The sequence below is a fragment of the Tachypleus tridentatus genome, chromosome 6, assembly GCF_004210375.1.
Source record: "Tachypleus tridentatus isolate NWPU-2018 chromosome 6, ASM421037v1, whole genome shotgun sequence".
In the NCBI taxonomy this organism is placed as follows: Eukaryota; Metazoa; Arthropoda; class Merostomata; order Xiphosura; family Limulidae; genus Tachypleus; species Tachypleus tridentatus.
Window position 1 is genome coordinate 64,545,695 of NC_134830.1, and position 27,087 is coordinate 64,572,781.

General features: G+C 32.7%; 1 protein-coding gene and 1 pseudogene across 7 annotated transcripts in view; one reads left to right on the plus strand and one right to left on the minus strand.

The window, feature by feature from the left end:
• LOC143252698 (macrophage mannose receptor 1-like) overlaps positions 1-20,623 on the plus strand; it is a 40,746-nt gene extending 20,123 nt beyond the window's left edge. For 4 of the 6 annotated variants that reach the window (XM_076505249.1, XM_076505252.1, XM_076505253.1 and 1 more), the window contains 9 exons: positions 2,394-2,542; positions 7,081-7,180; positions 12,586-12,833; positions 14,881-15,061; positions 16,572-16,718; positions 17,193-17,309; positions 19,045-19,206; positions 19,507-19,569; positions 20,025-20,623. In XM_076505249.1, the coding sequence (XP_076361364.1) occupies positions 2,394-2,542; positions 7,081-7,180; positions 12,586-12,833; positions 14,881-15,061; positions 16,572-16,718; positions 17,193-17,309; positions 19,045-19,206; positions 19,507-19,569; positions 20,025-20,239 (1,382 nt within the window). In that variant the 3' untranslated portion in view covers positions 20,240-20,623. Of the gene's footprint in view, positions 1-2,393; positions 2,543-7,080; positions 7,181-12,585; positions 12,834-14,880; positions 15,062-16,571; positions 16,719-17,192; positions 17,310-18,576; positions 18,688-19,044; positions 19,207-19,506; positions 19,570-20,024 lie in introns of all 6 variants that reach the window. The other 2 variants (XR_013029110.1, XM_076505251.1) reach the window with 2 other exon arrangements.
• LOC143252700 (zinc finger CCHC domain-containing protein 24-like) overlaps positions 18,709-27,087 on the minus strand; it is a 63,602-nt pseudogene continuing 55,223 nt past the window's right edge. The window contains exon 4 of the transcript XR_013029111.1: positions 18,709-18,995. The product of XR_013029111.1 is annotated as a zinc finger CCHC domain-containing protein 24-like (transcript). The remainder of the gene's footprint in view (positions 18,996-27,087) is intronic.

Sequence of the window (27,087 nt, forward strand, 5' to 3'; positions counted from 1 at the left end):
TATGCTACTTAGCTAACTAATTACTGAATATTTCCTGTAAAGTTCTTATACATACTATATGTGTAACTACCAGTTTAATCGCCAGTTTTAATTTAATTCCTTTAAGTCACACGCTCAATTCTTTTTGTCGCATATTTTTTCCCACATAATGTGTTTTTGAGTGGTTATCATAATTTTTTATCAATACACACTAACAAACCATAGCAAAAGGAATTTTACAACATTTAATAAAGGTTTGACTTAAAAGTTGGCAATGAATAATAAATAATAACCGTTCACTCGTATGATTCAAAACTTGATCTAGATACTGCTAATCTAGTTTGCTTGACCTAACCAATACTCATGTATCTGGAGGTACTTTTACCTTATAGTTTTGCTGCTCTAAGTGAAACATATTTAATCTGGATGATAAAAATACAATTAATAAAAACGGTCCGCTATTACTCTTAGATGAAGATGTAGTAAAAACGTCAGACCTATAATTCATGAGACTTTCTACAGGCGTGCTGAAATATTTTCGTTAAATTTGAGTGGTTTTTGTTCAGTTACTTTGCACGTGTGGCTTGTATTTACACCGAATGAGAATCATAAAGATGTATCAGTGTACAAAATCTGAATAAAAACTTGACAAAAATTAAGTTAATATGTTTTCGTATCAAATAAAGTTTTGATGCGCTTAGGAGAACTCTACTCATTTTCGGGGGACGTATTTGGATTATTCTGTGAGCGGAAGTTTCTTAATTAACGTTATGTGACATTTAACGTAATAAAAGTCGATGGTGTAGATTAAGGTTGGTGTATTACGAAAACGATCATTTTGAAGCGCATGTAATGTAATTGGGATTTTATTAAAATTACTTGACATGTTGTGATCAAACTTGGACTATTGTTGTATAATATAATGAGCGGGAGTCTATTGTGGTTTGTATAGTTGTGTGATGAGAACCGTGCTAAGGTAAACATATATGGACAGGATCTTCTATAGGACTGGGGATCTGTGAACAGGATATTCCTAGAATCATCAAAACACATAGTAATGTGTTGTGCAGCCTAAACAACCTGCAGGATACACTGTGTGTTATTAACAGGAGTGATACTTCAGCGATTTTCCACCTTCTGGATCTCGAACTGTGGTAAACCAAACTATCACGCTTTATATGAATGTGCTACACTAAACTCTTACTTCATATACACAATTTCTGGCCGCACCTTTTTCACATCCAAGGTGCTTTTGATAAGATCTAGTTAAAGGTTGACCAAGTGTGAATATGATTATTTTAAGGTTGGCAAAATATCTATTATAATATCTTGCTTAGTTTAGTAAATGAGCGAGTGTTTTCAGTGATGTCATTTTGCAACCGGTATACTTATGAGGTTGGCATATATTCTGTATTTTATATATAGTGGTAATACATTTCTAAAAATATGGCTAAAGTATACGACAGTCAGATATTAGTTTTCTTTAAGAAGTGGAATCTTCCAGTAATAGAGAAGCAAAAATCAGAAGTACTCAGTATTTTCCAGCGACGTAAAGACTGAGAGAGGGCGTTGTTTATCGAAGTTTTCTTGTTTGTTTTGAATTTCGCGCAAAGCTACTTGAGAGCTATCTGCGCTAGCCGTCCTTAATTTCGCACTGTAAGACTAGAGAGAAGGTAACTAGTTATCACATCACCACCCACCGCCAACTCTGGGCCTGCTCTTTTACCAACGAATTGTGGGATTGGCCGTCACATTATAACGCCCCCGTGGCTAAAAGGGCGAGCATGTTTGGTGTGGAGGGGATTCGAGTCCGCGACCCTCAGATTACTAGTCGAGTGTCTTATCCACCTGGCAATGCCAGGGCTTATGGAAGTTAATCCTTAGAAGGTAAGAGTGATTGTAATAAGAAAAAGAATTATGTTTTTTTTAAATAAGAAAAAAGTTGAATAAAATCGATGATTGCGCTTTCTGTTTAATTAAGTCTCACACTTTTTGTATTATCATAAAAGTTTGTGGTTTCAGAAGAACAAATGAAAATAATTTGAATTTTCAACCTAAACGGCAACTTACTCACACATGCATTAAACAACCACGTGAAAGCACTTTACGTCATTCTTGAATTTGAACTACTAAAAAAGGGACGCTATTAGCCTGCCAGTAACATTCGACACCTATAGTTTTCTGAACTGAATAACGGTTTTACTGTGATTTTTATAATAAGTCAGCAGCCAAATGAAGGGTCAAAATACGATCAAATTTTCTTTTTGGGATTTATTATAATTTATATATTACATTTTGTTGTGGTAAATTAAACTTCTTAGTTCGTCTTGCCGATCCAATCTTATATATATACTTTTTTTGTCGACAAGTCCTAAAAGAATGTGACCAATGGATTTACGTAAAACGCTTTTCAGATCTATTTGCCATGTTACTTTCCGAACACAAATCGAGCGCCTGGTTAGGACTGCAGGATTTCACGGAAGAAAACCAATTCTACTGGACAGACAACTCGCCCACAGATTTCACAACCTGGGCACCTGGTCAGCCTAAAGCATCAGAAATGGTAAGAATTTTGCCAAAGATGTTTTAATCTGAAAGGAACCTTATTGTAGTGATTAAACCTCAATAACGAGGAACACAAATTTTTAAAAAACAAAAGTTTTGAGACGATAAGGTTTTTGTCGCACATTTATAAAATAGTTTTTTTTCAGTACCCAGTCAAGCCGTCTCCAAACTATTATTGGATTGATTAGTATTAGGTAAAAGCATGATGAACTCAGTGAAAGATAAGCATATTTTTAACGTTTTTTAAACTAAAAAAAACAGCGACAAAACTTTTAAGTAAACATCTAAAGCAAATCCTCATTTTTAGTATATTGACATTAGGCTACAATTCATTTTCACATTCTTTTTCAGTTGAAAAATTATTTCGTAGATTAACTATGGTATGTTATAAAATTTCGTAAGTATTTAAGCCTGATTCTTACTATTAAATCATATATAGTTTTTATTTGGAATAAATAAAGTTTCTACATTATGATAAGCCTTAAATTTATGAGATACGAAGCAAATATTTAAAATAACTTGAAGAGAGCTTGAAGTTGATAGATTGTTTAATGACACCCTTTGAACTATCAAAACAAAACGTGCTGTTCTTGTTTTAAGACCTTAATTTCTCCATTAAAATTTACAATAAATTACATAGCTCTGGAATCATATCTGTCTTCTTCATTTAATAGAAGCAGTATTACAATACGAGGAAAAGAACTGATTATGTTGCTGAAAGTGTATACCATTATGATCGCTCCAGAACTACAATATTTAATGCATAGATATTGAAATTACGTAACTTCTGTGAAAGCCTGGAGGGTGTAGCAAAAATGCCATAATTTATTTAACAATTTGAAAAGTAAGCGACTATCAGAAAACTGTTCAATGGTCTAGGTTATTAACGATATTTTAGACAAGCGTTCTGGCTCCACGGGATCCGTCAAAGAATCATGTATATCTAACAAATGATTACTTTGTTGTTGTTCTCATACAACTACGTGACACATTTTATATTTAAAATCAATTCTTAGCTAGCTTCGTGGTCTAGAAATGTTTGTTAATAGTCGCTACGAATGTGAAGTTGGGAGAAAACACGAATTTCTGGGAATTAATAAACTTTTCAGTATAATACAGCCTCGAATATCTAAATCCATTGTATTTTCAATTTAAAAAAATATAATCAATTGAAACGCATGTGATATTTATAAATATTGTTTGTAAAATACACATAATTATAAGGTAATATATATGTGAAGAAATATATTATAGTATTAACTGTTGAACCTTCAAAGAATATGGCGTACTACAGGCTCAATACCGACCAGTAACCAATAAGTTTATTTCACGTGCTATAAACATTTATTATCATTAAGTTTTATACGGTTGTTAGCTTATAAATTGTCACGAATTTTTCAATATATAAAGTAAATTTGTCTTCTCATATCCTAGAAATAGTGAAAAAAAATAATCGTGGTATGTTGTTTTATATTGTGTCGCTTCGTGACATTTTTCTAAAACAGTGTTTAAAAGATATCACTGTATTAACTGGGCGTTGAAAAAAATAGTGGTATGTTGTTTTATATTGTGTCGCTTCGTGACATTTTTCTAAAACAGTGTTTAAAAGATATCACTGTATTAACTGGGCGTTGGATAGCAGTAACGCTGAACAACATTATATGAAAATAAACTTATTGATTAATTATTCTTGGCCTTATTGTAAGGTAGTGTATTTAGAAGCGGTTCAATGCTAGAAACTAAAAACTTGTTTTTGTACTTGAGATGACAACAAAATATTTTTGTATGATTTTCAATAAACTGCCATAAATATCTTTTTTGTGCATTACAAGAATACGAGAGGTTTTTTTAAAAAATTGTCAGTTGTTTTGCATTTAAAATTACTAGGATATGTTAAATGTGGCATGGTGGGCGGTTTGATAGACTACCTCAAAATCTTCAAAAAGTATATTAATGTGCTTTGAGCTATTGTTCTATAGAAATATTTGAATAGTCTGTATGTATTATTTCAGTTTCACGTTAATAGTTTTCAAATATATCAAAGAAAACGTAATCGATTCTGACCAGAAGTATCATGGTTTCTTTCAAGAAAGGTTACAAATAACACTGTCTCCTCCTATACATTTAGCAGGGTTTCTTATTCATAATTACACAAACGTGAATGTTTTGATAATCAATATTTGTTTCCATGAATGATATTTCCATATTGTAATCTTGCCACTGTCTGGTCCTTCCAATATATAGTATATCTATCTAGTTACTTCATTCATTAACTAACAGGCCTCATATAAAGCAGTTATATTGAGCAGCCTCAATCCATGTATTAACATAGTCTCAATGCTGGAGGCTGTGAAAGAGAAAAATATTCAGTATTATGGAACTATGGAAGAGGAGTAAGCATTGTAATAATAGAAACAGTTAGACTTTCCTTTCATAGAAATTGAAAACGTTGAATCTGACGGCTGGATTGTTATGGCAATACTTGAAAATAGGATGGATGAACCAAAAATCTTCTAATTCCCAATATCCTTCTGCGACTTGAAAATGTTTTTCTCGCGTATCATTCCATAATATCCTTCTAAACGTTTCAGCGCAGACAGTATAACTGGATGTCATCATAAAACCTCTAGCAAACATTAATTTGAAAACTTCTACTTTTGTCAACGCAAGTCAAATCAAACTTGTAATTTCGGTCTCATACAATATAATTGACTTCAAGATGTTATCACATAATTTTAATCTTACCCTGAACTTTGCAGGAAACTGTATATTACCATTCCCCAAATATCGAAAATCTGGCCTTTCTTATAACTTGCTCCATATTCGTCTGCCAGTCATCACATATTTAACAATAAAGACCAAGATACTTGAAATACTTTACTACTTCAACTTCCTCACTTTGCCAATATCAATTTCCACGTTTTTCATTATTTTTTTGCTATCGTTGCCAGTTTTCTTTATAAAATATCTTACTCCGTCAGTTATGGTTTCCACCTGTGCCCCAGGGTAGTATAATCTAACTCTGTTTTTTTTTGCTCCCTATTTATCCCACAGACTATTCTATCTATATGTTGCGTCAAGGAATTACATATAATTATAACCTCTTTCAGCTCATAATCCATATCCTTATTTATTCCTTATGCTTTCCCTACCTTCATAGTTCCTCATCTAAATAAGCCAAGGGCTGAAATGTTTGTTTGTTTTTAATTTCGCGCAAAGCTACTCGAAGGCTATCTGCGCTAGACGTCCCTAATTTTGCAGTGTAAGACCATAGGGAAGGCAATTAGTCATCACCACCACCGCCAACTCTTCGGCTACTCTTTTACCAACCAATAGTGGGATTGACCGTCACAATATAACGCCCCCACGGCTGAAAGGGCGAGCATGTTTGGTACGACCGGGATTCGAGCCCGTGACCCTCAGATTACGAGTCGAAGCCCTTAACCCACTTAGCCATGCTGGGCAAGGGCTGAAATATGTTCCTTAATAGAATAGCGTCTTTACAATTAAGTTCATTACTTTTAACCCTGATACTACCCTTTCTAGCTTCCTGAATGTTGTTGCTAATCTCAGTTGATGCTTCCCTTGCATGTAAAAGCTTAAGCTCATTTTGAAGTCCCGTTGTCACTTCCCACAGCTTATACTTCTCTTTTTTATTTCCTCAATTGTAATTAAGATTCTCCAACTTTTCCCCAATCTTCAAACTCTACCTATAAATTCAACATCCTCACAACTAGCTTCTTAAAACTGCATAGTAGTCCAGTGTTCTCAAATAAAAACCATTCATTGCACCTATAGCAACTAACAAACTGGGAATGCTTAACCCGAACTAGTCTTAACCATTCCATTATTTGTAGAATTAAAATAAACACTCGATACTATGATTAAATATCAGTGACCTGTTGTTAACACTGTTAAGCCTAAGTTTGAAAATTAACTAGTTTTCAGACTGTATTTATCAAATAGAGCAATGTATTTAATTTGTCTTACAATCTCACTGTGAGCTGAATTATAACTATGCCTAAAGAACCGTTATGCGTACTAAGCATAATCTAACTTTATACTACATGTTACCCTACTAAATTCGAAATTAAAAACTTACACCCATTACCAATCTTACTAAATTTAGCTATTATTTTGTTACGCAACACTCATTTCTAAAGATAAAAAAATGAAACCAAATAATATAAAAAATCCATAATATTATAAGAACTGAGCTTTTAAACATCTTTGTTTTCAAAGAGTGCCCTCTGTATGAAAGAAGATAGAAAAATTATTTTTAAAAAGACAGAAGTTGTTTTTACAAATCCTTGGAATATATGTATAGAACTGCTGTACAATGAATGTTTTTTGTGAGGACTTGATTATTTCTTAGCGCTCTAACTTATTCAAGAAAACTGTACTGATTTATTGTAGAGAGTAATTTCAGTGGCTTGTTTTAAAAGAACTATAATGATTAGTTTTCGAATAAATGTGAAGGTTTATTTCAGAACTGTGTAGTGGCTTATGTAAAAGAATTTTACTGATTTGTTTCAGAAAAACTGTGTGGAAATGATGCACCATAACACATTAATGGGAAAATGGCGGAACGTTAACTGCGAGGAGAAACGTTCTTATTTTTGTCAAAAGTACAAAGGTCTGTAAACTTCGTGACCTAGATTTTCCTTTGCTTTTGTTGTATCGCAAAATAATTTTAATTAAGCACTACAATTAAATATATATGTAAAAACGGCTCGTTTGGGTTGAGAAAATATTTTGCATATACATTTTTCTCTACAAGTGGGTTTTCTCGACATCACTGACTACAATTAAATGTTTCTCATGTTTATTGTTTTTAGTATTTTTGAGAACAGGTCACCTTTGGCGCATGAAGAATATACATTGTTCAAAACTTTCTAGTAGTATGTGACGTCAATTCCTCGCTTATAAAATGAGATAAGTGTAATTAACTAAGTATTTCACAACCTTTCGACGTATTGGTTGCAGAGGTTTAGTCATCTACTAAAATTTAAAATAACATATGTATGAGGTGTCTTCCATTATGACTCACACAACACTTGCTTTGTACTCAGTATAGAAAATGGAAGCACATAAGATTTATAAATTAGTGGTTCAATGTGGGCAGAAAAAGCAAAAATATCGTGAATGATGTGAATGCGAGTTAGGAGAGATTATAAGCTGCTAGAAATGTACAAAACAAATATGTATGGTTCAGTCACGTGCAGTCTACTATATGTTAGCCCATTTAATCATTGAAGTTGGAATGAACATTTAATTCAACCAAAAGTGTTTTCAGAAGTAACAAAAGTCTAGTTATTAAAATTTTGAAATGTGCCAAAGAAATTATTAGTGAAAATTAACAATGCCCTTACTGCACCCTGAAGAATAGCTGACAGTCAACGTCTTTGTGCTTGGTTTGAAATATATATCAAAGCTAGAATATTGAAATTGGTCGTAAAGTACATATATTTAAGAGAGCTGCTTAATCCAACTTTAAAGTTATGGCTTAAACAGCCTGGAACCAGAAAAACGAGCAATTCAACTGTACTATGTAGTGCTAACTGCATAAACCATTCCGCGAATGCTGTTTTTATATTGTGGCTGCAACTTGCTCATGTACGAGTTGTTATTCTGGTCTGTCTACGTTGTTTTGAGCATTTAATCTTCAAAATACAGAAACACACCTGCTTCGTATTAAGGAGTGTGTTTTTGATGTAATCTTTTTTGAAACAGATCAACGCTTTGATAACCCCCAATGTACTGTATTCAGAATCCTGAAACGTCTTTGGACTACAGGAAACATTACTCCAAGAAAGTCTAGTAGTATACACTGAAAAATTAATACCATACACGACTGTGCTTTGATTAGATTAAAACATCAAGGTCGAAAGAGGTCTTGCAACACTTTGAGACATAAATGGCATGAACACATTCATTCTAAGGTATTCAGAAGAACAGTTAATAGAAGAATAACTAAACAGGGTTATTTTGTAAGAAGGGTTGTCTGCAAACCGATATTGACTAGAATTCGCAGCTGTTGTGGTGTTATTTTGACAAGTCAGCATGTCAACTTACAATTAGGATATTGGAACATGTCATCCATTCAAATGAGTACTATGTTCAGCTTATGAAGGCTGATGGTAGGATTCATGTTTATCATTTGCCTGGAAAACAGATAAGAGAAAACTGTTTATCCATCAGTAAGCACATAAGAGGTGGTGCAGTACATATTTCGGTAGCTATTCATCATGATTGACAAACTGCTCTTTATTTCATTTAAGAAAACGTCAATGGCTCTTCCTATAGACATCACATAAAGACGATATTCCTGCCATATGCTAGATCAAGGTTTTGCAATAACATTTTGTTCTGTGATGACAATGCTACTGCCACAATGCCTGTATTTTACATGTTTATTTCGATCAGGAGGACGTAACAAAATTTCCATGACAAGCAAAATCTCCAGATTTTAATCCCATTGAGAACTGCTGGGAAGAAATGAGCCGGAGAAACGTTAAATACGACCCTAAACCAGCTATTGTAGCTACGTTGTAGTGGCTTCTAATGATAAATTAGAATGAAATCAATAACCTCATTGACAGCATGCCACGTAACCTCTAGGAGGCTATTTGAGTAGAAAGAAGACCAATCAGGTACTGAATGTCTAATAAAATGAAATAATTTGGTGTTTTATTTTGTCAATATTTATGTTTTGATAAGATTTTGTTGTGATAGGTCAAATGTTGAATAACGTGTTTCTACAGGTTACTGATAAAATTATTTGCTGTTCTAAAAAAATCATTTATGACGTTCATAGAACATGTCTCATTATACAAGTTACATATGTTGATGTTTAACTCAACACGTATTTCTCAGTTTGACAGTGTTAAGTGACTTTATATTTTATGTTAATACTAATTATTTTATTTGTTACAAAATGTGCAAACACTTTAGCCAATACTATGTATTGTTTGGCTTGCAGGCCAATGTTTTTTTCTAGTGCGAAAATCTGTAAACAGTTCAAGCTTGGTTTCTAAGAGAAATTCTCATGTACTGAAGAGTCTCATCCCGAATCCAACTCTTTTAATTTTGTGCCCATTTGAACCACCTGAAAGGGATAATTCAATTCGAAATACGAAACGACAACTTTTTAGTTGTCATCCTACAGTCGGCATTTAGAAACATATTGTACAAAACAAATTGTACTATATAGTCTAATTACAAGAATGAATTTGAGAAAAAAAGCAATTATCCAGGCCACTATACAGAACCCCCTGTCTACAACTAGATGTTTCGGTGCTTTGGGTAGGGCAGCATGTACACTAACTGATATGTGAAACTAGATGAAGGTTAACGCATACGGCTCTAAATACAGAAAAAAAATAATGTTCTCCCCTTATTCCTTCGAAAATAGGACTGCTTATAAAATGGTGAAATTTAAGCCTTATGATGGTTCAGCGGTAAGTCAGTGGACTTTTGACACTGAAAATTAGATTTCATTACACGCGGTGGGAAGAACGCAGATAATCTAGGTGCAGCTTTGTTTTTTAGAACAAAGAGATATATTCGAAAGTAAAATCTGGATTTCTAAATTATTATCGAACGATTAAAATCGTTTCCTAAATTATTTAATAATTATACTGAGTAGAAACACTATTTATGAAGGCGTGTAAAAGTAGCTTCTTTCATTTTGAAAATTTGAACACTTATAGTGGCAGAAGCGTGTTAGGACTACATCTTCAAAACCCAAATTGCATTGTAATGAAACTATTGAAAGTATTGCAACTATTGCGCTATGAACTAACAGTTTTATTTTATGTGTAGTATTGTTGTACATAATATAACCTCAAAAATAATTTTGCTATATCTTATTTCTAAATTGATTTTATGTTTTTCTCTTATATTTCTCCCTTTGCTTTAGAATTAATTTTTTAATGATGAAAGAATCTCGTATTACAACCTATTATCATTTTCAACTGTCTATCTTTTACTTCACTTCTTCTACTCTTTGTGTATCTTGTACGTTTCGAATCACAAAAGTCATACGCTATGTTTGAACTTCTTCTTAATTGTAAGCTTTTAAAATGGAAATAAAAATACTTACTTAAATGCCATTCCTTATGTAAAGTCCTCTATATAGCATATATATATATAAGTAAATAATTTTTTTAACTTAAAAAGTGTTAGTTTTATCAACACTAGAAGAAAATAAGATGTTTTCATTCTATCGATGGACCGAATCCTTAGAATAAGCTTAACAGTGCAAGTGAATGTTCTTAGAAGGACGATAATGGTATTTACGTGTTCACTGACCCACTTACTATATATAACATGTTGCTGTTGTTCTGTAAACCATATGCATTTAGAAACACTTTTTTTTTTGATAAAGCCTACTAAAATAAGCAATACATGAGAAATTGCTAATTTTTAAATAGCCTAATAATTTATTTTTAAATACAAAATTCGATTTTTTCCCCAAGTTTTCAAAACCGGAACAAAGCAAAGCGCATTTTGAGCTAAGCTATTGGAGGGCTATTTGCGCTAGCCATCTCGTTTTTAATAGTGGTACACTAGAGGTAAGGCAACTAGTGAACACCACCCACCGCCAACTACTATTCCTTTACCAACAGATAATAGAATTGACCGTAACATTGTAACGCCCCCACAGCAAAAAGGAGGTATGTTCGATTAACTGGGAATCGAACCCGCGACCCACAGATTGTGAGTTGAGAGCCGTAACCATTAAGTCAAAGTTAGGACTAAAATATGCTTAAAATGTTCACAAAACCTCTTTCCTATTTAAACAAAAGATATAGCCTACTCTTTACAAAATCTCAGGTCTAAAATGTATTTATTTTAAAATATTATATTTTATTCATAATACTTGGTTATTTTTTATACACATTGAGTATTTTCAAGGTAAAATAAGAACATTGGCATATAACATTTTCTGTTGTTAAATGTGTATAACGCTTAAGCTTGCTATGCATACTAAGCTACTGGGTGAAAAAGGTTGATATAGTAATACAGTATAATGCAATATATTATTTCAATTTCTAGAATAGGATAAACTAAGTACTGGTTCAATGCCAATAACGAATTTTACTTCGCCAGCTTAGATACTATAGATCATTTAATTTGTCGTGTTGTTACTCAGCCTGCGTGAGCCCGTTTTCATATTAAAATATATATATAAAGAACATGAAGCGAATGATGCGATAAAAATATTATCATTTTCACAGTGATATTATATCAAGTCTATTGCGCAATATAATTCTTTTATAACAAGCAGGACCCGGCATAGCCAGCTGGTTAGTGCACTCGACTAGTAATATGAGGGTCGCCGATTTGAATTCCTGTCACACCAAACATGCTCGCCCTTTTAGCTATGTGGTTGTTATAATGTGACGGTCAATCATATTATTCGTTGGTGGCCCAAGAGATGGCGGCGGGTGATGATGACTAGCTACTTTCCCTCTTGTCTTACACTTCTAAATTAGGGATGGCTAGAGCAGATGACCTTCGTGTAGCTTTGCGCTACACATACAAACAAACAAAACAAACCAAATGACAAGCAGTAATATCAATTGAATGTTGTAATAGTTAGTAGTGTGGAGATATAATAAGTGGCAGTCTAGATGAAACATTGAGTAAAATATTCATTGTGCATCATGGTGTTTATATAAAATATTTGTATCATTTATTAGCTTTTAAACATAAAATATAAAATTCCCATTTTCTCTTATGTAATCTGTGATGTTCATTAAACATATTAAATAACATTCTTTAACAAATTAATATTATATCTGACAAAGGTAGTATTTGCATTTGTACTGTATGATTATGAATAACAAAGGAATACGTGGCTTTTGTCAATCATGTAAAAATATTTGTCTTAATTACTCTTAACACTGATAATAGCACTTAATTCTTGAATTGTCTTTTAAGAATTGTTTTATTTTTTGTCTTATAAAATATTACTGGACTTAGATCTACAAAATGTTGTTTTCATTATTTTTAACATAGTATTTCTCTTCATAGATAAAACTATGGTCTCGCCTGCCCCAGAAGAGGTTCAGTGCTCTAATAGTGGTTGGTACCACTTTGGTACAAGCTGTTACCAACTTTTTGTTCACCCAAAAAAAGTTGCCTCTTGGCATGACGCAGAAAAAACGTGCAAAGAAAACGGAGGCCATCTGGTGTCAGTTACTGACATAGGAATTCATCTTTTTCTTCGAACATTGCTTCTTTCAGTTGAAATACCGCTGTGGATTGGACTGAAAAAAGATGTAAGTACAAATTTAACTTATAAGAATATCTATTATCTCGCAAACCTTGAGAAACGGATATCAAATAATGTATTAAGTTGCTACGTGTATTATACCTAATCAAAAAAATCCTCGGGCAGGAGAAAAAAGTAAAGGTGCGACCTAAAAAGGATTAAGCGTACCACTCTAAAACACATTATGTGTGAAAAAGAAAAATGAAGTAAAAAATAATTTAACGTGCGACTTAGAAAAATGAAATCAAAACTGACGTCGAAACTGGTAGCTACAGTTATGGCATTGATAAGAACGCCATGGAAACTAGATTAACAACTTCTTGTCATCACTCATCGTATCAAGAATAATTTTTACACTAATCGCTTAATCTAATATCACGTGACACTAAATGTTCTTTAATTAGGACAATGCTATAAAATTTAGTAAATTTGCGCTGAAAAGCTGGCAGTGAATAATCAATAATAACCGACCATCCGTATGATTCTTTAGAAAACTTAAGATCAAAATTGTTAACCTAATTTCTTGGCCTAGCCGATACTTATGTATCTGCACATCCTTTTACTTTATGGTTTTGCTGTTCTAACTCAGCCATCTTTGATACAAATTACAATGAAATAAGAAAACGATATAGATTTATTCTTATGTGAAGCTGTAAGAAAAGAATTAGACCGATAGTTCATGTGGCATTTTCACAGGAGTGCAGAAGAATATTCGTTAATTTAGAACGGTTTTTGCACAATAACTTTGCACACGTGACCTATATTTACACCACATGAGACTCGTAATTGTAAGTTGTAAATATCTATCAGTGTACCAAATTTGAAAAAAAAACTGATTAAAACTCAAGTTAATATGTTTTCTATCAAATAAATTTTCTGTATTTTTGATGAGAAGAAATAAAAAAAAGACATTTAATCAAGATTAGAGATGTTATTTTTCTTGTATTTTATAAAGGATTGCCTTGAAATTTGGTATGTGAAGTAATCAATTGTCCAGTAGAGTACACCCATTGGAAACATGTGATAATCTGGATTACTACAATCCGAGCTACAGAAAGTATAAAATTGTTAAAGTATAAAAGTGTGTCTTAAGTTGTTTTGACATTGATCACGCTATGACGACTTTAATATATTTATTTCTCCTTCTGTACTTTGATAAATATAATTATTGGCGTAGGGGATGAAGAAATTGTAACAAATATTCAATATATGGAATGATTATTTTATGTGTTTCAATTAATGTAATGAAATAATAGCATTATCTTTCTGATTCCTTGAGTCACCAGTAGCGATCTTTACGTATTTGTCTCATATCAAACACTATTCTTCTTTGGGCCTTTGTAAGTTGCTTTCTCCTAACCTACACATCCTAGTCATGCAAATAAGCCACTTTAATAAATGTTAATACCACAAAAAAAAAATACTTTCTTATCTCTCCCAAAATTTTACAGAGTATGAGTAAGCAGTTTCCACGAAGAGGAATAGTTTTGTATTTCACCAACCTTTTGGAACAAACACAAAACTTCGCACAAAAATAAATCACACTTTATTGCTTTGTTTTTTTAAGAATAGCACTAAACGAAGTTTCAGTATCAAGATGTTAGTACTTTTAGACGCTCTTTTCTACGTTGAATCCAATATACAGATATATAATTTGCAGTTATAATTTAAACTTTATTATAAATCTTTGAACTATGATTGACTTAAAACAGTGTATCCTTTAGAATATCATACGAATGTTCTGTTAGTTTCGAGTTGGGAGTCTCGAGTCTGTTTTCAATCTTCTGAAGTTCTGTAATAAAATAGCATAAAACAGATTAGACTGACACTGAAAATGATAACATTTTAATGAAAAATCTTAGCTTGAAGTCGGGCATGTTTAAATTAGCACTGTTCTTAGATGGAACGATCCTCATATTGATAAGTTATTGGTAAAGATTGTAGAATTATAGCGCTTCAGGCTATTTTTGTTGTAATTTTAAAATACAGTAGATGTTAGTATATTACTTGCCTATTATAACGCTCTTCTTATTGTTACATGAATCTCATTCTAGGAAGATACAGGCAGGTTTTTCTGGGTTTCAGAATGGCCTGTGCTTTACACAAACTGGGGTGAAAACGAACCCCGCGATTTACCCAATCACATAGACACTTGTGTTATGAAATTAAAGGACGGAACTTGGAAGGTAGCAAGTTGCCGACAAAGGAGAGGTTTTATCTGTGAAGTAAATTCCCGTAAGTATTTTAATGTTGTTTTTTATACTAATCAAAAATCCATTCGTTCCGCTCAGTTTATATAAATAAGCCTAAAACAAGAACCAATTATACAAATTGAAGTCGCAAAATGCATGCTAATTAACTGAATTTTAATTGATTATTCTGGGTTAATAGGAACTGAAATGTCTAAGCCTTTCTCACGAATGCCTTCTCTTGTGCACTGACATACTCTTAGAATTAATATTTCCTCTCCTTTTCCATTGACATAATTTTAGAATGAAGGTTTTTCCTCTCATTGTACATTGACATACTTTTAGAATGGAGGTTTTCCCTCTCCTTTTCCGTTGACATACTTTTAGAATGAAGGTTTTTCCTCTCCTTGTAAATTGACATACTCTTAGAATCAAGGTGTTATAAGAAAAAGAGATCAGCTTCAAATATGAATAGGATCTTGATGCAAAATTATCAGATGTTGAAATACTTCATTCCACCCGGTTATCCATTCTGAGTAATCTGCTGCAAAGAAAGACCATTGGGCGTGCTAACACTATAAATATTTGCGTGCTCACCTGACATTAATTACATCTCATTCATTGATGGTTTTGAAACGTGTTATAAAACAAAGTTGCATAAGGGTCATTAATTTAATGAGTGTTTAGTACTACAGGTAAATATATTAATTCTGCGCTGAATACAAGCTTTTATACTTCTAAAACAGACCGCACCTATAAACCACTCTTCACAACTTTGAACATAAAGCATAAGCTCTCATTGTATCTTGAACGTCTAAGTTGAAGTGAAAGGCTATAATGACTTCAAAAATCTAATTAAAAGTTTTCTACTTTAATCACGATAAATGGTTAAGGGAGTTATGAATGCCCTATTGTATTGCAAAATTGTGTCATGGTGGTTGTTTGTTTAACCGGTTTCTACTTGACCCACGATAAATGGTCAAGAGAATTAAAATACTTTTTTGTGTCATAACATTTTGGGTTTTGTTACTTTGGTTGCAATGATGGAATTTTAAGGGAAAGAATATACTTCTTTCAGTATGACAAAGTATCATATTGTTGTGTCTGCTGTCTCAAAAAATGTTGGACAAATAACATTCAGAATTTGCTTTAATGATGAAAAAACCAAAACTTGAATATTAAAAAGCACTTTGGGGGCGTTATGGAGCTTTGTCGTATCTGCAGGAAAGACAAACCCCAAAATCTGACTCATTTGAAGCTGACTTGCAACAAGAGTGACATTTCACGCCATTTTAAATACACCAAATACTGGCGAAAAATATCACTAACAGCCTTCGGGTTACAATTAACGCCAAAGGTAAACAAACACCTAATTTAGAATTTGAAATTGGTTTGTTTGTTTGAGCTGTTCAAATACTGTTAGTATCATAATGTATATACACACAAGAGATATGTGTATGTTTCGCATGTGATTTTTTCAGTTATTGATGTGATTTCGTATCTCTGTAATGAATAAGTTTCAATGATAATAGTTTTGTTCCTTAATATCTTAATAGAGAAACCACCACGACTTCTTAATCTCGACAACGGGATATGCCCTACTCATCTCTCTCATTGGAAAGATTTTGGTGGAGAATACTGTTATTTTGTTGAGACAAAGAAAGTATCATGGCCTGATGCGAATCTGGCATGCTTTCAACAAGGTTAGATGTAAAAATAAGCAAAATACTAAATAAGGGTTGCTTATGTTATTTGTGTGTGTGTTACGAACTATGTCTCTGGATGTTACTATACGAAATCTGAAAATAAATATTAGCTTGAATATTTTCTACTTATTGTATCAGAGGTATAATTAATTTCTTATTTACTATTTTGCCTGCTATTTAGATTCTTTAAATTAAAATATATATTTGAATTACCGTTTTGTGATGCTTTAGAGTTGGGAAGGCCTTGTATTATATACTGGAAATATAAACATGTTATTTTATTTATTGGTTAATATTCTTACAGCCTATATACATATATGTATATATACATATATATCAAACCACAACTGGAGAAGAATATGAAATAATTTATTTTGTCTTAAGTTATGTTATACATAACTATAAAACTTTATTTTTTTTTAAATTATTATATTTTACTTTAGATTTAATTACTTGTTCGTGTCTGTACAGGTGGAAATTTAGTAAGTATTCATTCAAAAGCAGAACTTATAATGCTGTCACTGGTCTTCAGAAGAGAGTTCAAAAATCAACATAGTTTATGGGGTGGACTCGTAAGAAAACATGATGGTGAGTTTAAATCATGTTACATAAAGTACTTGAAGACCTTCCTACGTAATTATACATGTATAAAGGAAGAAGTGAATGTCAGAAATCTGTTTGAATCAAGGAAATATTGTGTCTACTTTAATACACTGTCATCACCATTCATCACGGTGTTTTAATTGTGTGAGTATCGTCACCATTCATCACGGTGTTTTAATTGTGTGAGTATCGTCACCATTCATCACGGTGTTTTAATTGTGTGAGTATCGTCACCATTTATCACGGTGTTTTAATTGTGTGAGTATCGTCACCATTCATCACGGTGTTTTAATTGTGTGAGTATCGTCACCATTCATCACGGTGTTTTAATTGTGTGAGTATCGTCACCATTCATCACGGTGTTTTAATTGTGTGAGTATCGTCACCATTTATCACGGTGTTTTAATTGTGTGAGTATCGTCACCATTCATCACGGTGTTTTAATTGTGTGAGTATCGTCACCATTCATCACGGTGTTTTAATTGTGTGAGTATCGTCACCATTCATCACGGTGTTTTAATTGTGTGAGTATCGTCACCATTTATCACGGTGTTTTAATTGTGTGAGTATCGTCACCATTCATCACGGTGTTTTAATTGTGTGAGTATCGTCACCATTCATCACGGTGTTTTAATTGTGTGAGTATCGTCACCATTCATCACGGTGTTTTAATTGTGTGAGTATCGTCACCATTTATCACGGTGTTTTAATTGTGTGAGTATCGTCACCATTCATCACGGTGTTTTAATTGTGTGAGTATCGTCACCATTCATCACGGTGTTTTAATTGTGTGAGTATCGTCACCATTTATCACGGTGTTTTAATTGTGTGAGTATCGTCACCATTTATCACGGTGTTTTAATTGTGTGAGTATCGTCACCATTCATCACGGTGTTTTAATTGTGTGAGTATCGTCACCATTCATCACAGTGTTTAGATTGTGTAAGTCTTTAGAGTGTTTTATTTTAGTAATTAGGTAATTGAAAAGTGTTCAGTCAGTTATCCATTTTTATTATTGCAGTTTTTAAGCACTGCTATGATTTCAAATGATATTCAATCTTATTGATTTTCAACGTTAGTGATACTTTTACTTTTTAAGACACTTTTACAGTATATAACATATTTTCACACTAACAGAACTTATAAATATCACATTCCAGTCTTAAGCTGTTTTCATTACAATTAAGGTATTAGGTTATTTTAATTTGTATATATATATATATGTATGCTTGTATGTTGTGTTTTGTTATAGCAAAGCCACAACGGGGCTATCTACTGAGTGCACCGAGGGGAAATGAACCCCTGATTTTAGCGTTGTAAGTCCATAGACTTACCGCTGTACCAGCGGGGAACTTATGCATGTGTACGTACTCAACTTGAAGCTTATGTATGTGTGTGTGTGTGTGTGTGTGTGTGTATTTAACTTTGAAGTTTATTGTAATTTCTAATGAAAACTACGGTATATTATAAAAATTGAAGACTGGGTGTGACGTATACATTTTGGGGCAGTGGTTATACTATTAGAAGGACAGTCAAAGTCCACTATTTGGTTAGACAAGAATGACCCTAAGGCTGGCGACGGATTCTGTTGAACACCTGTCTTCTCTTTGGTTTGTCAGTTCTAGGTCTGATATACACAGGTAACCTTTTATGTAGATTTTCATGAAAATTCTGAAATAAACAAAGAAATACAATGATGATTCATATTGAATGTATTTAGGAGGATTTGTATGGAGCGACGACAGACCAGTGGATTTCGTATTTTGGGCTGATAATGAACCAGATAATTTGAAAGAACAGTGTGTTCAAATTGCAGAAAATCTTACTTGGTACGACAAAGACTGTTCATTGTTAGCCGGATACATCTGTATGAGTAAAAAAGGTAACCGTAATGTTGTTTCTCCAGCGTTTAGTTAAATTCGCATTAGATTTAGTAGAATAAGCTATGTAGTAACTGGCAACTTACTCTTTTTTTATCTGTGTTTAATATGGTTAAAATAGTAGTTTAGAAAAACCCTATTTTACGTGTAAATAGCATCCAACATGTTATTGTTGTTCCCCTGTTTGCTTAGTAAAATAACGCCAATACAAATGATTCAAGTACATAAGAGTTAGAAATACAATTGTAAAGATTCTTAATTTCTATACATTTGTGTAAGGATAACACGTTTGTACCTTTCAGTGTTATTTGACTTTCCAGAGCCTGCCAAGGATGAAATACCAATGGTAGACTCAACCAGAAAGGGTAAAGTACAACTCTGATTTCGTATAGTATCTGTAAAGTGTAAAAATATGTTGACAATGCAATATTACGAGATTAGGAGCCAATAATCAGTGTTATAGAAATTTTGAATTTGTAATCCTTCACATTCCATCATTCAATTAATTCAGTAAAAGAAACAACAGAATACAAAAGAGGTTGCAAAGCGACCGCTTGAAATATCAAAATCATAATTTATTTTAATATAATTTCACTCTTTGCTGTGGTACTATGTAATACTTTCCTTTCTTACTTTAAATATATATACGAAATGAATACCCATGTACAGCATATTTATTCTTTGTAGAATCCAAGATTAGTTATTTAGTGTGTTTGAAAACACTCTAGACATGTACCATTCACAATACATTCTTTATATGGTATAATATTACAGTATGTTTTTATCGATTTATTGGTCATTGTATGTACTTTTTCTTTAGACGAATGTTCCAAACTGCAAGCTGGAGAGATTTGTGGAATTTTGATCGCCTGTGTTTTGTTGACAAGCTTATTTATAGGAATTGGCTATTTTGTCTGGAAACGTTGGAAAACACCAAAAGATTTCTTGTTATTTTCACGAGCTGCCAAGGAGCCCATCAGTTTTGATAACGAGGTGTATAATGAAGAATCCAATTTTGACAGAAGTGGTCTATAGTAAACTTAAGATTTTGAATATTAACACGAATATTCTTATATTATTGGAAAAACCACATTTTAAACACACAAACAAAAACATCGTTTCGTGGTAAGAGAGAGGATCCAACAAATAAATAAATAAAAGGTTCTATAGGTTTGAGAAACCACAGATGTTACCATTAGGATATATATATCTTTACTATGCACCAAAATAGTTTGCTTATATCCTCAATTTTGACGTACGTTTTTAAAATGTTGGTATATTGCTAGTAATTAAGCAGTTGTATATATTTCGAATTTACATTCCACTGAAAAATTACAAAAGATATTGCTGAATATGTGGAGGATTACGATAAAATTTCTTTTTAATGTAGCAAATAAAATATATGTTACTGTTGGGAAATGGAGAATCTCTATTCTAACTATAACACATGAAAAGAAATATAGACTTTATATTTGCTTATATATTTTGATGATTACGCAATGAAAGTGAATCTTTAAAACATATGCTTATGAATTAAGTCAAAGAAACACTCATGTACTGTCTTTTGTATCTCTGTTAGAATCATTTTCAGATAATCTATTTCTAATTTGTTTAAGGCTTCCCAGATGCCATATTTTTCCAGACAACCCACTAAGTATAGGAATCAAATAATAACATCTTCTCTATGTAGCAGCGCCTAACTCTATTAGTTTGAAGTTTTAAAGGACTAGACATGCTGCACATAGTTTGTTGAAAAGAAAAAAACAAACAGACTGTTACGTTTTAAAACAATATTTTTATTAAACTTAATAAATCGTTTATTTCTCAAACACTCAGATATGAAGTATGACAACAGAAAATAATCTTTTGTAAAAATTAGATGCAAGTCTAGTTCTGTATTGATTCGTTAGGTGGAAAACGAAGTTCTATAAAATATATTAAAAACACGGTAATACCGAAAACATATTTAATAAGAACGTTATAGGTATAAACAGCTTATCTTTAAAATAGTAATAAATATTAAATAAAAACACTGATAATCCGGAACTTGTTACATTAATGACAATGTTGATGCTGTTTGTTGTTTTTGTTTCTTGAATTTCGCACAAAGTTACTCGAGGGCTATCTGTGCTATCCGTCCCTAATTTAGCAGTGTAAGACTAGAGGAAAGGCAACTAGTCATCACCACCCACCGCCAACTCTTGAGATACTCTTTTACCAACGCATAGTGGGATTGATCGTCACATTATAACGCCTCCACAGTTAAAAGGGCGAGCATGTTTGGCGCGACGGGGATGCGAACCCGCGACCTTCGGATTACGAGTCGCACGCCTTAACCCACCTAGCCATGCCGGGCCTTGTTGATAAAGAGATCTTAATCTGTGGTTCCGGTGTCGAGAATTTTAAAATTTTCTAGAAGTATGGGATGGTTGTTATTATTGGTGAGCAATCAAATAGAAGACTTGATTACTTAGGTTACATTCTCTTCTTGCTGAAGTTTTCACGTGCTTGTGTGTACGTATTTGTAGGTGACGTGTATTTTTACCAACACAGACAGATTTACAGCTACCACAAGTGTATTTATATATAATCCATGAGTGGATAGGAACGAGGAGAAAGTCTTTAGTTTTAAGTATATTTTTAATTCTAAATTTTGACATAAGTACGAAACATAAATTAATAGGTTAGTAATATATTTGATTATTTTTAAATTTAATATTTAAGTTTAAAACCTTGTTTGCCAGTAAAAAGAATAATAAGAACTAGTGAATATTTTGGAGACAGAATGTAAGAAGTTAGGGGGATAAGCATTACTTTGTAATATGTTATGAATTTTTGGAATTTTTTAGTGAAGACAGAAGTAGTCAGAAAATATATAGGCTCTGCTTAGATTTATTTGTTTATGAAATTCGCGCAAAGCTACAAGATGGCTATCAGCGCTATCCGTCCCTAATTTAGCAGTATAAGACAAAAGGGAATGAAGGTAGTCATCGCTACCCACCGCCAATTCTTGGGCTACTCTTTTACCAACGAATACTGGGATTGATTAAAAAACCCGCGACTGAAAGGGCGGTCATGTTTGGTGTGACGGAGATTCGAACTCGTGACCCTCAGATTGCGAGTCGAATGCTTTCACCACCTGCACACGCACTGTTTAGAAGATTAGAACAAGGTTACGTTTAAAGTAGTCTGGTATGAAACTGTCACAAAAGAGCGAATACTTTTTATGTTAAAATTTCACCAGTTTGATTGAAAATATGAACCCGTAAACCATCGCCAGTTTTGAACACAACCAGAATCTCAAGCTTAAAAAATTAATTCCAGCAACAATATAATTATTAGTAGAAGATTTTGTTTGTTTGGAATTAAGCACAAAGTTACACAATGGGTTATCTGTGCTCTGTCCACAACGGGTATCGAAACACGATTTCTAGCGGTGTAAGTTCACAGACATACTGCTTTGCCACTTGGGGGCATAAATTTGCACAAAGGGCTAGTTGTGCTGTGACCACCGCGTGTATCGAAACCCGGTTTCTTGAAGTATAAGTCCGTAAACATACCATTGTGCCACTGCCAATGATTAAACAATTGTAACTAAGTTATTCTCATTATAAGTCCCTAGAAGCACAACGATATGTCTACGGACTTGTAACGTTAGAAACCAGTTTCGATACTCGTGATGAGAAGAAATAGCCCAGTATATCGTTATTATTGCTATATTTGCTCATGCTCAGTTGAACAAAGTCCAGTTTAAGGTGTCTGATGGAAATAACAAACATATCAAAGTGTTTTTTTCTAGGCCTAACACTTGTTTTACGAGGTTGATATTATACTATATCTTACTGTAGTGAAACTGGAAAGTTCATGGGAGAATATTCGGATGATGTAACAAACATTGAGAAAAACAGAGCAATGTCCATGATTTAAAATGAGGAAATCTCATTGCAATAGAAAAATTATTAATTTTTAATAACCATAAAAACCAAAACTTTGTATAAACAGTGAGAGTAATAAATGTACGTTTTGTATAGTATGAAGTAAAAAGTCTATGCTCGAGATCATAGACTATCATATAGAAAATATGTTCTAATAAATACTTAAACCTTTCTAGATAGATATATTTTTACATTTCTGAATATGGCTGTTATTATAATAACAGAAGGATCCATACTCTACAAGCGTAATTAACGCTTTATTGTATTATGTTACAGTCATCATCACAATTCGTTTCAATACGTATGAGATTAAATATGTATATGCTGTTACAAGGACTTTTAACCCTATGAAATTTCTTAAGTGTTTTGTAGACAGAGAAATATATAAACATCTCATTAAATAGATATTCTGTAACTTTTATACTTTATTCTTATTCATATAATCTTATTTCATCTCATTTAATATGTGTTTTTATCTAGCTACCTTGTTATAACTACAAATTATTTGTTTATTAAAGATAACAGTGACTGTAACTGATCCGGATATTTTTCAGCTACCACTGATTGACATATTTTTATATATTTCCAAATGATTAGTCAACTTGACTTTATTATAAGCCTAACAAGTTCTGATTCTTGTCGATACAATATCATTAACTACATACTGTCTTTGATCTCTAGATATTGAAACATGGCCTTGACACATTATAGTTTGCATTGACAACGGAAAAAGTGATACAGCAGCAGCTTTTGTTACCCATTGTAACATCGTCATAAGTTTATGTTCTATTAGTTAGTCGAGGCTACAAAAAAAATCTCGGATTTCGTTTAAGCTGAATCGTATAATTCGTTCTTTCTTTCTTTATTCTTAAATAACTTAGCAAGCAAATGTCTTATATCGCTTAAACGTTTCCAAGTGGGTCAGTGGTAATTTAAGAGTTATAACAATAAGAACCGGGATTAGATTCCTCGTGGTATATAGAGTTCAGGTAGCCTATTGTGTAGTTTTTTGATGTCAAATAAATTGAATTTCACTGTAGGCCTAAACCAAAATGCCTCGCGGAAGTGAAAGTAGTTGTAGAGCAAAGGTTACAGTTACAAAATCCAATTAGTCCAATATTCCGTCTATTTACTCTGTTCTATTTTCAGCATGTAATAGATAAAAAAAACATTTTTCTAGGTCTAACACTTTTTTTACGAGGTTAGCATAATGCCGTATTTTACTGTAGTGAAACGGATGAGAATGTAACAAACCTTTGGATGAAATACAGCAATGCTCATGATTTAAAAAAGAAACCTCATTGTAATCGAACAATTACTATTTTTTAATAACCACAAAAAACAAGCCTCAATATGGGGCATTCTCTTCGTTACCTTTGTTTGTATAAACAATGAGAGTATTAAATATATGTGTTTGTGTGCGGAATCACCAACCGTAACAGTGCAGCTGCTTTCTTTGCAGTCTACCGTTTGGAGCGCTACAATCGGAATAATTACGCTTATGCTTGGTGAACTTTGCCAGAATGTGAAGATCGCTTATCTTCCACTTTTTCTATCTTTGTCATTCGCTTCTGAGTATATAATAAAATAATGTATATTGATTCAAAGATATCCCGTCTTTACTATTTCGCTATTTGATAGGTGGACTAAAACTGTTTTAAGTGTGCAAGAAATCAATCCACACATGCGTTGTCTCTCTCTCTTTTGTTTTGTAATAAATATCAACATTATTGTGCAAATAGTGTTCTCTATTTTAAATACTCTCACATTTTTAAACCTTCTTTTTAAAATGTTATATAATTATATCCCATAAGCCAGTTGCACAACATGTAAATAATGAAATATGAATGAACTAGGATTGCACTTTAACTACGAAAGACTAAAATAGTGATAGCGCTGTGTATTCGAACTGCTTATTGCTACAAGTAAACTTGGGTAATTTATCTATCTATAATTCTAGTTTATTTAATTTCATAAAAATAAAACAACAACAACTTTTAAGATTCCGATAATTTTATAATTATGTCTTCAGTAAAATCCTATAAGTTAATTCGTATTATGCTAATTTGTCATGTTTTCGAATCGACAACTACTTAGAATAAATTTGTAATATAATTTTAAAACATTTAATATAAATGTGAAGATCAAATCTGTTATTTGGTTTCTCACTGAATTATACTGATTTTGTAGAATTTTATCTCTCATCACTAACCCTAGACAAGTGTGAAAGGAGAAAGTAAAACTAGACTTTTTACTGTAATGAGGTGTGATTTATATGTATAGTATTTTACTTGTCACATTAAACTTAGATGTACACAGATTAAAAACAAAGTATTGATGCGACTAGTTTATTCTCTGCGTATAATATTTTTAGGTGACTTGTAGCCCATCGCTAGTACAGCGGTAAGTCTACGAATTTACAGTGTCAAAATCAGGGGTTCGATTCCAGTCGGTGGGCTCAGCAAATAGCTCGATGTGGCTTTGTTATGAAAAACATTAGTAACATCAATGCTACTTATTTGCCAAATCTTATTGAAATATAGGATTACTGTGATAACTTTTATTTGTTTGTTATTAATCACACTACGCTAAACAAAGAACGATCAGTGCTTCGCTTACTACAAGTATCGAAACCCGGTTTCTAGAGGTATAAGTCCAGAAACTTACCACTATTCCACTGGGAGTCCTGTGATAAATGAAATGCAACTAAACATACAATATATGTATCGGACATAGCGGATAGCCCAATGCTGTTTTGTTTTAAAACAAAACAAACGAAAAACACTAAACATATAATTTTAAGGAACTTATATTTTTATCAATAGATGGTAAGAGTAGCATATTGTTGTCTAACACAGTTAAACATTCAACTAGTTATTAACTAAATTATAACTACAACTTTTAAATTCCATTTTTAAGACAACTTTCGCGGAAAGTGCTATAACTTTAAATATAAAAAAATCAGTAAGATGGAAGATAAATAAACAGATTACAGGATGAGACTGAAGAAATTTTCGTAATCGCATCAAATCTCACAAACGATACGTACAGCACAGGAAGATTAAAGTGTAAATTGTACAGGAATGTTAATAATATTATACGGATACAAGTTTCACATTTGTCACACGTTTCCACCAGGAGTGCAACTGTTGTTTTTCTCTCATATTTCCCACGTTTATCATAAGACTTTTCGATTGCCATGAAACACATAGTACCATCATAAAACTGGAAAATGTGCAAAGAGGTAAATTACTGAAATATTATTACACCCCAGAATTCAATGCCAAGTTAGATCTCAGAGAATAATATTGAGTGAATAATATCTTGAAGAGGATTTTGTCCCAGTTTGCTGTGAGCAGGTTTATATAAAAAAAATAGACATGTTGGATTTGTGATAAGTCATGTACAGGAACACCACTGACACCTTATTGAAACTATCGCCGAGATAAACCATGCCACAGTAGAGAAAAACAGCACAAGTACACATGGATATAGCAGAGTACATTATGCCACCTGGTGTCTGGATTTGCCAATTTCAACTGGCATGGTTATTTTCTGTGTGTGTGAGCTTTGCAAATGTTTTGTTACAAGTGACATCATGTTTAAACAACGAAGGAGACGGACTTAGCCCCTTCCTGTAATTTTTCGTTGTAAATCTCTGCAAAACTAGAAGCGATAGACCAATGTCCTACCAATATTTTATGGACTGACGAAAAGCAGTGCATCCTTTCTGAAAGTGTCGACATTCGCAAATGCATTAACTGGTTGGAAACCAATACGCATGTAATATTTCCCACACAGCCATATGATGTTAAGGTGACAAAGCGGAGTGATTTCACAGCTTACTTTGTTAATGAACCATTCTTTTTTAGACGAACCATTACCTCATGTACTGCAAATTTGCCCAGTCAATGCTGCACAGGACCATGTTATGTTCAAAGTTACTGT